The sequence below is a fragment of the Myxocyprinus asiaticus genome, chromosome 47, assembly GCF_019703515.2.
Source record: "Myxocyprinus asiaticus isolate MX2 ecotype Aquarium Trade chromosome 47, UBuf_Myxa_2, whole genome shotgun sequence".
In the NCBI taxonomy this organism is placed as follows: Eukaryota; Metazoa; Chordata; class Actinopteri; order Cypriniformes; family Catostomidae; genus Myxocyprinus; species Myxocyprinus asiaticus.
In genome coordinates, this window is record NC_059390.1 from 11,840,253 (window position 1) to 11,854,977 (window position 14,725).

The following is a 14,725-nucleotide window of genomic DNA, read 5'->3' on the forward strand; positions in this document are numbered from 1 at the left end:
CATCTCAGAATAGCATTCTGAGATGCTATTCTTCTCACCACAATTGTACAGAGCAGTTATCTGAGTTACCGTAGACTTTTTCAGTTCGAACCATTCTGGCCATTCTCTATTGACCTCTCTCATCAACAAGGCATTTCTGTCCGCAGAACTGCCACTCACTGGATGTTTTTTGTTTTTGGCACCTTTTGGAGTAAATTCTAGAGACTGTCGTGCATGAAAATCCCAGGAGATCAGCCGTTACAGAAATACTCAAACCAGTTCATCTGGCACCAACAATCATGCCACAGTCCAAATCACTGAGATCACATTATTTCCCCATTCTGATGGTTCATGTGAACATTAACTGAAGCTCCTGACCCGTATCTGCATGATTTTATGCACTGCACTGCTGCCACACAATTGGCTGATTAGATAATCGCATGGATGATTGTTGGTGCCAGATGGGCTGTTTTGAGTATTTCTGTAACTGCTGATCTCCTGGGATTTTCACACACGACATCCTGTCAGAATTGAAGCAGCACAGTACTAGATATTTCATATTTTATTGAAATACTTAATAGTTTTTAAGTTTCCTTACAAATTTAAGGCACTCTCAGACAAATGAGAGAAATATTTGTGTATACTATTAATCACACTGAATAACATGCTTCCATAGCAATTGATTATAGGGTGGGTTAGTACTGCTGCTAGGTATATGAAAAGCACACACAAAAGACAAAATGCTGGCCTATAATAAATGTTGTTGACAGGTCTCATGTGTCATTAAAAATTATTATTTTTTAGCCTGAAAACACCACCCCGAGCCCACCATTTTTCACAACTGCTTCGACGAACAAAGAAAAAAAAAAACATTTATAAATAAAACAGCAGCAAAGCAATCAATCTGAAAAAAGAGATTTGTCACAAGCGAGTGAGTGGCACTCCGGCCACCTGACAGAGTCAGTCGGATTGTTTCAAGAACTGTCAGAATGTGCAAGAGCATGTGCACTAGCCACCTAATCTATGCCAAACAAACAGGATTGAAATACATATTGAGTCCATATTGACTCCTCCTCCTTTAGCTCTTAAAGGTGCACTCAGTATTTTATTTTATTTTTCTTGTCAAAAAGATTTACCCTAATAATTTAAATTATACTTTTGAAAAATAAGTTTAAAAATATGTTCATATGAGATGAACATTCAAGTCATAGCCTAATAAAAGCAGTTTTAGTTCACCACAGCAGTGCCGGGATCACATGACCCCAATAATACATGGTTTATCACAGTAATCTGCTTATTATTGAACACTTTTGTTAACAGAATAAATTAATCAATACTGACTTTAAATAGCACATTTCTACAATGGCATCATTAAGAGAAACCCATTGCTTTTGCATGAAGAGGCATCTATACCACTAAGGGTCAGTATACTGGAAGTCCATGATGACTGCCATAATGCAACTAAAAAAAATTCTATAATCTGGACCAGTGATGCTGGGAAATTTATCATTAAAAGATTTCCATGTGGGATCTTAGGAACTGTGTTAGACTGTGTGTCATATACAATGAAAAATGTCAAATGCAAAACAGAGCCTTGAACAGTAGACCTACATATTCTAATGAATAATTTACATGTAATTCAGTCATTCCCTTTGGCATTTCAGCTGTTTCCTAGGTTAATTTACATTTCATTCACTACATGACCCCATAATCAAATTAGACAGTGATAACAAATGGATATGTTCATAAAGATTAGATTCATACAGTCTGTAAAGAAAGAAAAGATGATAATGGTCCCAATAGTAGTTCTCAAACTAAAAGATGATTTTAGTTAAAAACATGATATGAATGTATAAGGGATTGGGAAACTGTATATTTTAGGTGTTATGACTGGTCACTATTTTCATTTCAAGATTTTCATCATTTTTTTATCCGTTTTTTTTTTTTTTTTTAATTGTAGTTCACTTGAATGGTCTTGCAGTGTAACAATAAATCTATAACAGTCAATGCGTTTCAGTGAATTTACCATAGGTAAGGGGTGTTCTTGGGCACGATTCACACCTTTAATGTGTTAAAAATCACTGTAGGGTATAAGTGGCTTTTTGCTTTTATAAAAGACAACAATTACTATTACTTAGATTAAACAATTCTTCCAACAAGTACTACAGTTCATTATCTTAAAGGTAACACTTTACAGTAAGGTTCCATTTGTTCAAATTAGTTAATGCATTAGGTATTATGAACAAACAATGAACAATATATATATTTTAAAGCATGTATTAATCTTTGTTAATGTTAGTTAATAAAAATACAATTGTTCATTGTTAGTTCATGTTCATTCATAGTGCATTAACTAATGTTAACATATACAACATTTGAATTAAAAAATGTATTACTATATGTTGTAATTAACATTAACCAAGATTAATAAATGCAGTAAAAGTATTGTTCATTGTTAGTTCAGGTTAACTAATATTGCTAACTAATGTTTACAAATGGAACCTTATTGTAAAGTGTCACCATCTTAACAGTAGGCTGTTTGCAGTTGCCAAGCAACATATCAACTTGCCGCATTAATATAGATTGTGCAGTCACATATGTGCATTTATAGTTATTTTACAACGGGAATCAGAATTTAGAGTCAAAACAACAGGTTTTGATGATTTTTTCAAAAGTAAATATGTGTTCTTTCAAACGTGTTATAAAACAGATAGGGCTGCAACTAACGATTATTTTGGTAATCGATTAATCTTCGATTATTTCTTCGATTAATCGTATAAAAATCTAAATTAATTTCCTTTATTTCATTAAAACATGATTATTATTATTTTAAAACAGAAATGATAAAGGCTGTATGGATTTGGTTCATTTTACAGTACTGAATTCACAATTCTATACTCACAAAACTTTGAACAAAGTCTGAATCATGAAAAGTTAAGTTTGAATTTATTATTGTTATTATTTTACTTTCAGGACATATGCTAAACAGTTCCTTTCCTTTACTTCTAAAACTTAACAAAAAGTACAGTTCATTGTTCATATGATGACCCATTGGGAATGGAATGGGATGAAAAAGTCAGCCCAGCAACGGTGACACCAGAAGAGAAATATTAATAATTCTGCACAGCTGAAAATACATAATTATGTTAGATACATATGCTTGAACACAGTCACTGATTACATACATTTTTAAGTATTTTAAATTAATACTGTACGTTTTAAAATAGTATTGTCACTGATTACATGTTTCTGAACTATTCTTTTAAAAAAAATATGTGCATGTTTATCCAGTAACATTTGCATGGTATAAATTTACTGGAGAAATCAGACATTACATTTGGCATTATCAGGAGTACTATCAAATATCAGGACCCTTAGCATATTATACATTATATTCAGCATTATATATAGAGTTTAATACAGTATAATCATCGGCAAACACAGTGCAGATTCACTCTCGCGCTGAGTCTCATCCCGGTGCTCATTGTATTACATGCGCTCGCATGAGGAGAAAACATCTAAAACACTTTAAAACACCTCCACACCTTCACTTTTGAGACATCAGTGTTATATCCATGAGCTGCACAAATGATTACATTAAAACTGAAATCGCGATATGAAGTTGCACGACTTAAATCAAGTTGATTGCGCTCCACTGCTCCCTTCCTCGCGATCGGTTTGATTGACGCGATGCGCGCGCTCGCTAGCTCAGTGAAGTTTAAGAATCGCATGGGGTAAAAACAAACAGTTTTGCGAAATACGCAAACATACGTGCGTGATTTTGAATTCAAAACATGTATACATGTGTAAAACACAGAAAATAGCGGTAAAATGTAAGTCATGTGCTGGAGATAAACAATTCACCTGAAGCAGCAACCGACTGTTTGCTTATTATGATCTTCTTTGAGGTGTTTATTAAGTGATCTTGTGCGCTGGACAACTTGGGTCGCGGTTTTTTTCCGCTTCAGCTTGTCTCTGTTGTTTTTCAAATGAGTTACATCATGCAACACATTTTTCACTGAGCTGTAGTGACGTCACTGATGGGGCTTCTCCGTGCTGAATATATCCAACTAATCAATAATGCAATTCGTTGTCGATGTCCATTTTCGATAATTATCGATTTTATCGATTAGTTGTTGCAGCCCTAAAAACAGATCATTCTGACTCTACATTCAGACTGACATTTGAGCCCATTGTAACATGACAACAAATTACAGCTCCTTAAATTTATTTTATTTTTTCATAAAACATGTATGACAATTATTTAAAAAATAAATAAAAAAAACTTTAATGGCCAACACATTTTCATAAGGATTTCTTTCCTATTCATTACTTTGTTAAATTAGTTCATTTCCGTTTCGAATGCTCAATTAAAGTGCTGTATTTTGTAAGACAGTTATAGAGGACTCTTAATAATAAAGCATATTTATATTACACTGCATCTGCTAGCAGGGTTGGGGAGTAACGGAATACATGTAACGGGATTACGTATTTAAAATACAAAATATAAGTAACTGTATTCCACTACAATTACAATTTAAATCATTGGTAATTAGAATACAGTTACATTCAAAAAGTATTTTGATTACTGAAGAGATTACTTTGCATTTTATTTGTTTCATTTAATATTTAGTCTTTCAGATGGAAAACATTTATACATATAAATGATGTGATCCAAAGTGCGTTTGAACAGCGGTGAAACACTTTCTTCTGATGTGTTACATTCATACGAGCAGACAGAGAAGTAAGTTTGAAGTAAGTTTGGAGCAGAAGAAATAGAAATAAACCTTGTGTAAATTGTCAGCTTTACACTAATCTAAAATGCTATTTCTAGCCATTTTACATGCACGTTACCAGACACAATCATATTTTTTATCAAGAAAATTCACATTGGATCATAATTTCTTTTTTTCTAGTAAGACCTTTGATATTAGGGCAAAAATCATATTCTTGATAATAATTTTTATATTGTTTTCCTGTAAAAATATCTAAAAATCCTTAAAACAAGATCAGTTTGATTTATCTTGTTTTAGAAACAACACTGCATAAGATATTTAGGTTTTTCAGAGAATGTATTTTTAACATGTGTATTTTGTCTTTCTGTACTGGCAGAGTTTTTATAGTCAAAACAAGTGAAAAAATCTACCAGTGCTGAAGAAGTAATCCAAAGTATTTAGAATACATTACTGACCTTGAGTAATCTAACGAAACACATTACAAATTACATTTTACAGCATGTATTCTGTAATCTGTAGTGGAATACATGCTAGCTATATGAGCTTGGATGTAAAATATCACCTTCTCGGCAGGAACCATGATACAAAGTCTTAAGAACAGAAAGTGATGCCAGTAAAAGAGGCAAGAGCTAGAAGAAAAAGAAAAAGAAAGAAATAGAGTGTTGTCTGTGGAGGGGAGAATCATTCTGCAGGCTAAATTAATCCCTCAGCGTTATCTGGCTTGGTGGCGCAGGCCACAGGTCCAGATTGCTGATGATCTACATGCCTTTATGTAAGTGAAGCTAATCTGTCATGGCCTCGGGGAGGTGGGGAGAGCCAGACAGAGCGCTCAGGCTCCATCACTCTTACTCAATTCTGCCAGTGTGGCCTCATAAACTACTGGAGTCACTGCTAATGAAACACACTCGCAAACACAGCTGCCAATCAACGGCACAGCCAATAAGCATTAGGGGGTAATTTCAACAAGTAGTTGAAAATGTAGTTCTTGCATATTTTAACATCTGTGCTTTAAAGGGATAGTTCACCCAAAAATGAAAATGTTGTCATCATTTAATCACCCTCATGTTGTTCCAACCCCATATGACTTTCTTTCTTCTGTGGAACACAAAAGGAGATGTTTCGTTTTTGGGTAAACTATCCCTTTAAGTGAATTCAAAATAATTATTTTAGAGCATTAATTAGATTAATTCTTTCTGCATCCTGCGGCTTGCACAAGCCATCGCGTGGGCCTCTTAGGAATGCTAATACCAGATCTAAAATAGTGCTTATGCGGGTATTATTAAGCTCTTGTGAGAATAGCTTTTAGTGTTTCTCAGTGAATACAAATCTATTCGTGCTCCAGTTTTCCGATCCTATTTGACTGAATTTACCTATTTCCCGGAGTTTTCTTCTCGCTCTACTAACCTCTCAGCTCATTCCCCATTCTACAATTAATTCAGTCATTTATCCTCCATTCCAGTCAAGGGCACGGCCCGAGAACTCTTAATTAAAGAAGAAAGGAGTAGAAGAGAAAGTTCCTCTGTCTTCAAACGGAGCTCAAATTGGCACGAAGCTTTATCTGATCATTTAAACTCTCTTAACCCTACTTAATTAATCCCAAACACACACTTCAGACAGCCACCTCTTGATTAATGAAATTAGCACTTGGAAGTCAAATAAGATCAGCAGTGGACAGTGATATTGTAACCCCAGTAGCATCTTATATGAGATGTGTAAGGGGCTGCTGGGATTTCAGATTGAGGAAAGTGATGCGAGATGCCTTTGCACTGATGTAAAGTGAGCAGTTTTACTTCTGATAGCTCAATAAACAGACTGCGCCATGTCATCCAGAAATCAGGTATTTGTTCTTGTATTCACATTATTCTAAGATAACTGTAAAAGTACATCCAAGTCTCATGTTTTTACAGTGTAATAATACTGTATATTCTCTTTGTTTATGATGATGTGCATATTGGAAAGAATCAGGTGACCAAAAATAGGACAAATGATGACTTCAGTCATTACCTTAATTTCAGTATATAACCATTTCATTTCTTTCAAATTAATATCCTAAAAAAACATTCCATCTTTTCATTGTGTGATTGGCTGATTTTAATTAAATAGCTCATCCAAAAATGAAAATTATGTCATTACTTACTCCTCCTCATATTGCTCCAAAACCATATGTTATTATTTTCAGTGTAACCCAAAACTAGAATTTTTATGGGGGAAAAAAGCTCATTGAACACACCTGTTAAAAGGAATATTCTGGGTTCAATACAAGTTAAGCTCAATCGACAGCATTTGTGGCATTATATTGATTACCACACAAATTTTGACTTGCCCCTCCTTTTCTTTAAAAAAAAAAAAAAAAAAAAAAAAAAAAAACTGGGTTACAGTAAGGCTTAATTTGTATTGGACCCCAAATATTCCTTTAAGCTATAATAATAATAATAATAATAATAATAATAATAATAAAATAAAAAATGTTGGTGCAGCTATCATTATGAGGACTCTCCATAGACATAATGATTTTTATACTGTACAAACTATAGATTCTATCCCCTAAACCTAACCCTCACAAAAAACTTTCTGCATTTTTACATTTTCAATAAAACATCGTTTAGTATGTTTTTAAGTGATTTAAATTATGCGGACACTAGAAATGTCCTCATAAACCACATTTATAGCATAATACCTTTTGTAACCTAAAAAAAAAAGTCCTCGTAAACCACTTAAACCTGCCCATACACATAAAACCATAAAAGCACCATTAAAATAGTCCATGATTAAGTCATTAATCACTGATTACCTTTACCTCCACCACAGCTTGCGTCCATGTTCAGATTAAAAAAAATGGCTCATTGACGAAACTGCCATCAAAATTGCACTGCTTTTCATGTGCATAGTAAGCGAACACAATGCGCCATTTTTTAATTCTGCATGCAAACGTAAACATAATACAATTTTTTAAAATAATAGAATACAGGTCTGAAACAATATGAGAGAGTGTAAATAAAATAATTTTCACTTTTGGTTAAACTATTCCCTTTAACAGTTCATTGGCCATGAGGATTCAGGAGTTCACAGATTTAGGCCAGAGGAAGTTCATGATAGGCTGGATAGCGTCCAGTTACATAGTGATAAATCTGTAACAATAAAGAGACAAGAAAATGGTCTGATTGACTCAGTTAAACAATCTAATCTATTAAAAGCTTTGTCAAAAGGCAGCTACATTAAGAACTTTAAATAAGCAAATGCATAAATAAAGGAGCTTATCTAGATCCGATTCACCACAGGAGTCCAAGACCATGAAGCTACACTGCCTGAATAGCTTCTGTTTCCTGCCATAATGGCCACTAATTATCAGTTTATCACACCTAAAGCCAGAATAGACCAGCTTTGAGAGTGTGAAACACAGTGTTGGTTTAATTACCTGCCGCTCGATGTCAGCGAGCAGGCTACTCGCACCCAGTCGGAAAAGGTGGGGATTCAGCCACTCATCCCCGAGCTCCTCCTTCATCAGGCTCAGCCACACTACTGACTCCTGCGCCGTTCGGATGCCTCCCGCGGGCTTGAAACCCACCTAAGGCAGACAAAGACATCACTCAAAGAGGCTGGTGGATAAAATGGATGATTTATGTTAAGAATGTTGATTTACAGGTACAATAGGTCTTCTACCTTGTGGCCTGTCCTTACGTAGTAGTCACGAATGGCCCGCACCATTACTATGGCAACAGGATAAGTGGCGTTGACAGACTCCTTGCCAGTTGAAGTTTTGATGAAGTCAGATCCTAGTGGTTAAGAAGCACAGCAGACATAGTCTCGCAGAGCCAAACTTTTGACTATCAGAATAAAGTCTTGTTCACTTTGCAGCTTATTTTGGCCAAGAACCGCCCTCTTAGACAGGAAGAGATTGTCTGACTGACATGTAAAGTGACCAACCACAGTTTGTTTAGTTGTTATGTACCACTTAGAGTTGGGTAAATCTAAAATTGTTCAAACTTCAAAAATAATACTGACTTTCCACAAACCTTAAAAACTTTGGCAAAACTAGTTTTTAGTTCTTTTCAAAAATGCTAATTTTTGCTGCCAATACGGCAAACTTTTTTTTTTCCAACTTTTTTCTATGGTAGATTCATAAAAAACTGTGCACTCATGGAAACTGTATAAAACCAGCCAATCAGATGGGCCATCCTTTACCCTAATTTCATAATTTGTACTATTTACAAGTATTTAGATTTGATTTGTAGAAGATGTGCCAAATCTGTACTGTCTCTTTAAGACTACTGGAATCAGTCAGTAAGCCACTTGGAGTAAGCGCATATAATGAGAGGATGCGTTTCTTTAGCGCATCCATGTGTGATTAGAATTAAATGTTTCTAAATGACAAATGACTGTAAAGAACAAAGTTTATTAAAAGAGACATTATTTAATGACATATGGATTGCATCTTTGGACACACAGAATGAGTTAAACCAATCTTTCACTTTTATTAAAAAGAGAAATTTTCTCTATGCTAATAACTTCTTCCTCACTATACTACTCAATGACTGGTGAGAGAAATCTGAAAGTTTACCAGCCAGTGGCTTATCACAGCCATTTTTAGTCACAAAGCATGAAATTTGGTCACACATGCGAGCGATTTACTCGTATTAAAGAATGTTACCACATAGAGTAAAATATCAGTCTTGGGATTTAAGAATCAATATCGAGATTATTCAAATGAAGATCACAATGCATCGTAAAATCAATATTTTACCCAATCCTACTTGCCAGCAAAATGACAAATATCAAGGGGTTGGGAACCAAGAACAGATTCTTATTCAGAAACGGTTCCATTTAAAAAAAATAAATAAATACTGGAACCCAGGGGCGGATCATCCAATGGGTTTTATGGGTGTGTGACCAGGAGGCCAGGCCACTAGGGGGCCCACACAAGCAATAAAATCAAGCTGTTGTAAACAAGGAGACAGTGCGCAACAGCAAAATGTGTCTGTGTAGCGCATGGTCATAGGGTAACGTTATGGAACACACTCACACACCTCCCACCCTTTGGAGAGGTGTCAGATTTTGCACCCTGACAGGACATTAGTCGCAAGGCCAGGGTAGGCTAGACAAGAACATATGGTCCCGTCGGCAGGACACAGAGGGTGTGCGTTCGTTCATCAATAAGAGCCTTCATTTCTTTCTTCCTCTCCTTCATAGCCAATTACGGTTTATCAGCGTTCTGATAAAAATAGAAGATAAAATGACGCTTCTAATGGATGAACCACAAACTGTGGACCAGTCTAACCCCCAGCACCCCCAGTCCCGCCTGCCTTTCCTCATGTCTAATGACTGTTCATTACCGCACAGAACAAGATGAACATTTTCCAGTTCATTAAAGATATGTTCTATGTGTTTTCCACTCTTTTTTGCATCCCCCACCCCTTCTGCCACTCTTTCAGTCTATTGCTGGCCCTCTCCCTCGAACTGACATAATCCCTGAGATTCGTTCTGTGGAGTCTTAATTACACAATAATGGATAACGGTTATTAAACGCAGGCGACAGTAATGAAGCTCTATTCATTTGCGGCAGAGCGCTGGGACACTGCCGGAGAGCGTGGGAGTAAAATAGCTTCGGTGTCGCAGATTAATAGGTGAAATTATCATTCAATTTCAGAAACCTCATACGCAATTCATAGGAACAAGGGGAGATTAAGGAATGAGCACGGCGAAAAAAGCAATGCATTTTAATAACGATCCCTATCAGAGCCGCTGACAACTGGTACAGTAATCGGCTTAATGTGCAATGGCTATTTAAGCATACAGTCACTAGCCTGCTGTGTGGGAGTGTATGTGCGTGTGGCCATCTGGATGTGCAGTTCGTAGGATGAACAATCGCGCCACAATGTAGACAAAAGATCTTGGTGTGCACTTGGTGTGAATTGTAAATTGGAAACGGTGAATGCTTTGAAAAAGACTTGATAATAACATGAAATAAAGTAGTCTATATGAAAATATAAATTTACACTTTGTACATTTTTCATTCAAAACAAAAGTTTGTCTTCGTAATCATAAAAATGCAATACTTGCTTCGCTAACAACTTTCCTTTTCGGATGATATCAGCAAGCTCTCTTACTTTTTAACCCCTTACCATTCATTTTTGAATGGAACACCCAGTTTTCATGATGCAATTAATTCCAGATGGATAAAATTACGCGGGAGCCCGATATTTAAGTTATGAAAGCCATTAAATGTTGACTTTACAGGCAAGTGGATTTACTCTTTATTCATAAAGACTTCTTTAGACAATCTGTGATTTTCTAGACACAGAGTCTTAAAGGGATAGTTCACCCAAAAATGAAAACTCTCTCATCATTTACTCACCCTCATTTCCATCCCAGATGTGTATGACTTTCTTTCTTCTGCAGAACACAATCAAATTTTTTTTAAAGAATATCTCAGCTCTGTAGGTCCTTACAATACAAGTGAATGGTGATCAGAATTTTGTGGCTCCATATAGATTACTTTTATGTTTCCATTATGTTATTTGGAGCTAAAAACGTTTGCTTTGAAGGTTACTTTTCTGCTTTGAAACGATGTGTGTTGTGAAAAGTGCTAAACAGTTCAAAATGACTTGACTCGTAGAACGACGCAGATACACCAATGCAGAACTATGAACCTATGGCGTAAATTTGACGCAGAATTATAAACCGGCCTTAAGTCTACATTCGCCAACTGAAGACATATAGGAAATACTTTAAGTACAATTTTACATCAGAAAAGTACATCTAAATTGGCCTTCTGAGATTTTGGCCTGTCTGGGATCTTACGCTTACTGTCCTCACCTGCCATCATGGACACCAGGCTGGCCTTATAGACATTTGTGAAGGTTCCCAGCTCTCCCACTGCCAGGATAGTCTTCATATGAGCTTCTCCACAAGCTTCTCTGAACTGCCGGATCTCATCATAGAGGGCTGAGATTATAACATGGGTGGACATAAATAACTCAGTTTAGATGTAAATCGGTGCTAAAAATAGAACTAAAGAAACACATACTTTGGGAACATTATTAATAGTTTACATATAATGTAAAGAAGGACATTGATAAATGTCATGCCTACTGTACACACATTCCCTAGATACACATACCTGCCCATTGCCCAGTAAGTGCCAAAGTCCGGTTTATGACGATATCGATTTCCGTAGCACCATCCTCCACAGCCATACGAACTTCCTCGAGACGGGTCTTTAATGGCGTCTGTCCAGCAGGGAAACCAGTGGCCACTGGAAGGCAATGGTATAGAGATGTATTAGAGAATATAGGTTGCACCCTCTCAGGGATGATGTGTGAAGGAAGAGAGGTTTAGGAGGAGTGGTTTCAAATCTTTTACCAGATGCAACAGGAAGACTAGACTTGGCTGCCTTCAGAAATTTCACTGCATCAGCCACTCGTGATGGGTACACACAGACAGCTGCAGTTGTGATGCCTTTGAGCACAAACACACAAAGATTGTCAGACAAAACTAGCATGCATTTAATAAGTCTGTAAAAGCAGCAACAGAAGAAAATGAAAGAAAAAAACAACAAAAACACTGAAACATTGTTAAAGGGATAGTTCACCCAAACATTCTCTCATTTTTTTCTCACCCTCATGATATCCCAGGTGTGTATAACTTTCTTTCTTCATTAGAACACATTTGAAGAAAAATAGAAAAATATCTGAGCTCAGTAGGTCCATAAAATGTGAATGGTGATTCTCTTTTGAAGCTCCAAAAATCACAGACAGTCAGCATAAATGTCATCGATACGACTCCAGTGGTTAAATTAATGTCTTCTAAAGTGATACGATCACTTTTGGTGTGAAAAAAAATTCATATTTAAGTACTTTTTAATCAAATGCTTCCGGTAAGCTTCACTAGAGGGTGGAGTTCACGCGGCCTCTCTTATGTAATGTATTCGCATTGCCATGATACAGAAGTAATCTCATGTTCTTCACTTGGTTGAGATATCCAGGATAAGCACACAAACGCACCATTGTGAGTAAAGAAACAGATAAATACAGATCTAAACCAAAACCAACCAAGCTACTGTACAGCGTTCCTCCTCCTCACTTGTAAACAGTGCTGTTCTTCCGGCTGTGACGCATGTGCGTCAGTTCTCCTGTGTTTCAAATGCCAATACGATTACGTCACACATGCATACCGCTGCAGAATGGAAGTATTTAGAATTAAATAAAGTCCGTAAATATTTATCTTCTTCGCACTAAAAGCGATGCCGTCGCTTTAGAACACATTAGTTTGTGTAGCTGGTGTCGTATGGCTGACGTTTATGCTGACTGTCTGTGATTTTTGGAGCTTCAAAGGAGAAATTGCCATCCACTTGCATTTTAAGGACCTACTGAGCTAAGATATTTTTGTATTTTTCTTCAAATGTGTTCTGGTGAAGAAAGAAAGTCAAACACACCTGGGACATCATGAGGGTGAGTAAATAATGAGAGAATTTTCATTTTTGGGTTGAACTATCCCTTTAATTTCAGGTGCCTCTGATTCTACATACTTTTGTTTTATTGAGTATTATGGTTGAATTTAAATTGCGAGAGTCACAAATGGAGCTTTGTCTCCCTCTTGTGGGCAGATGTATCACTACACATTTGTTATCCATCATCAAAACAATAGAAGTTCCAACTATGGTTAGGAATGACAGGTCAAAGCCATCTGATAATCATTTACTCCAACTGCCCTCTGCATCTCGAGGCACATAACATTATAGTTTATAATTTAATGTTAAATTTGCACTACTGCTCGTGCCAATGTGCTGTGTGAAAACTTCAGCACCAACTGACCTTTGTCATGCATGTCCATACTCTTCAGAAGATCATGACGAATTGGCTGTGTGGCCTTCATGCAGAGTCGATGGACATTAGAGGGGGTGTCATCACCAGCAAGGGTGGTCAAATCAATGCATGTGACCGCTTTCAGCAGCCAAGCAGCCTACAGCAGAGAATTATCATAGTAAAGTTAATGGCTACACTGGATTTTACAATGCATATATAGCAATGCAATTCAATTAAATGCACAAAGCAAAACCAATGATCAGTGCCACAAATTCCCTTAACTATTTACCTGCCACTGTTTTTTGGCCACCTTGTGTCCCTGGATCTGCTGGGCTCTTTTAAGAACAGCCTGAGTGTTGACTTTCACTTTTGACACCCATTCCAGATCTAAAATAAGACAAGAATAAACACGAAAAAAGATCAGTATGGTTTTGTTATTCTTCAGTGCTCAATGTGAGTCATGAGACATATGGGTCATGTGAGACTCAGTTGGAGACCTCCATCTAAATGTAGTTTAGCATACATTCTATAAAGAAAATAAATCATTTAAAAAGCGACTTAAGGCTATATATACACCTACACAGGCCGTATGAAGGTTGACTTAGGGAGTTCATAACGGTCTGGGAGTTCAGATGTAGTTAAACATTGACCACACACACAACACTGAGAATATATTTTGCACTGACATGTACAATGTTAGAAGTATGGCCAAAAGTACACAACTATGTGTTTAGCATATTACTAATTTGCAAAAAGACCTTCATTTATTTCTGTCACTGTGCTTTCTGTGCTCACGTGCAAAAAAGTGGAGGTACTAATCAATGTAAAGCTATGTCTAAATGTCTAATAGAAAAAAGTAAAATAAAACACTTACCAATGTGCATTCCCGGATTTCTAGCGGACATAATAATATATAGGTGAATTTTGTAATCAGCAGAAAGGCACATTGACAACTAAGTCGCCTTTGCTCCTGCTTCCGCGATAACTCGTCACTGATACGTCATTTGTCACGCTCAGCCAATAATGATTTAGCATCGCCTGGGCGTATGATGACGTTATTTTGCATTTGCCACTTGGTGTTAAGCTGCAGAATGCATTTATTGTACTGTATATTGAAAATACCATATTCACAAACAGAAATGGGCAAATAATAAACCTAACAGCCACCAATATAAAACTGAGTTGTTGCAGTAGATTGAGACTCTAAAA

The 14,725-nt window shown here is 36.4% G+C and overlaps 1 protein-coding gene across 1 annotated transcript; it reads right to left on the bottom strand.

The window, feature by feature from the left end:
* Positions 1-675: 675 nt before the first annotated feature.
* On the bottom strand, positions 676-14,509 carry LOC127436553 (deoxyribose-phosphate aldolase-like). The gene is made up of 9 exons (XM_051690819.1): positions 14,391-14,509; positions 13,806-13,903; positions 13,526-13,673; positions 12,075-12,170; positions 11,833-11,967; positions 11,529-11,657; positions 8,376-8,488; positions 8,131-8,280; positions 676-7,843 (listed from the first exon to the last, which is right to left on the bottom strand). The coding sequence occupies exons 1-9, from the start codon at positions 14,461-14,463 to the stop codon at positions 7,787-7,789; spliced, it is 999 nt and encodes a 332-aa protein (XP_051546779.1). The 5' UTR covers positions 14,464-14,509; the 3' UTR covers positions 676-7,786.
* Positions 14,510-14,725: the final 216 nt, after the last annotated feature.

Excerpts from the sequence above, each read along its gene's own strand:
- LOC127436553 (XM_051690819.1), bottom strand. The coding sequence starts at position 14,463 with ATGTGCCTTTCTGCTGATTACAAAATTCACCTATATATTATTATGTCC. Across the intron at positions 12,171-13,525 it reads TATGGACATGCATGACAAAG|GCATCACAACTGCAGCTGTC; the intron begins GTCAGTTGGTGC and ends TTGTGCTCAAAG. Across the intron at positions 8,489-11,528 it reads CCTGGTGTCCATGATGGCAG|GATCTGACTTCATCAAAACT; the intron begins GTGAGGACAGTA and ends CTTAACCACTAG.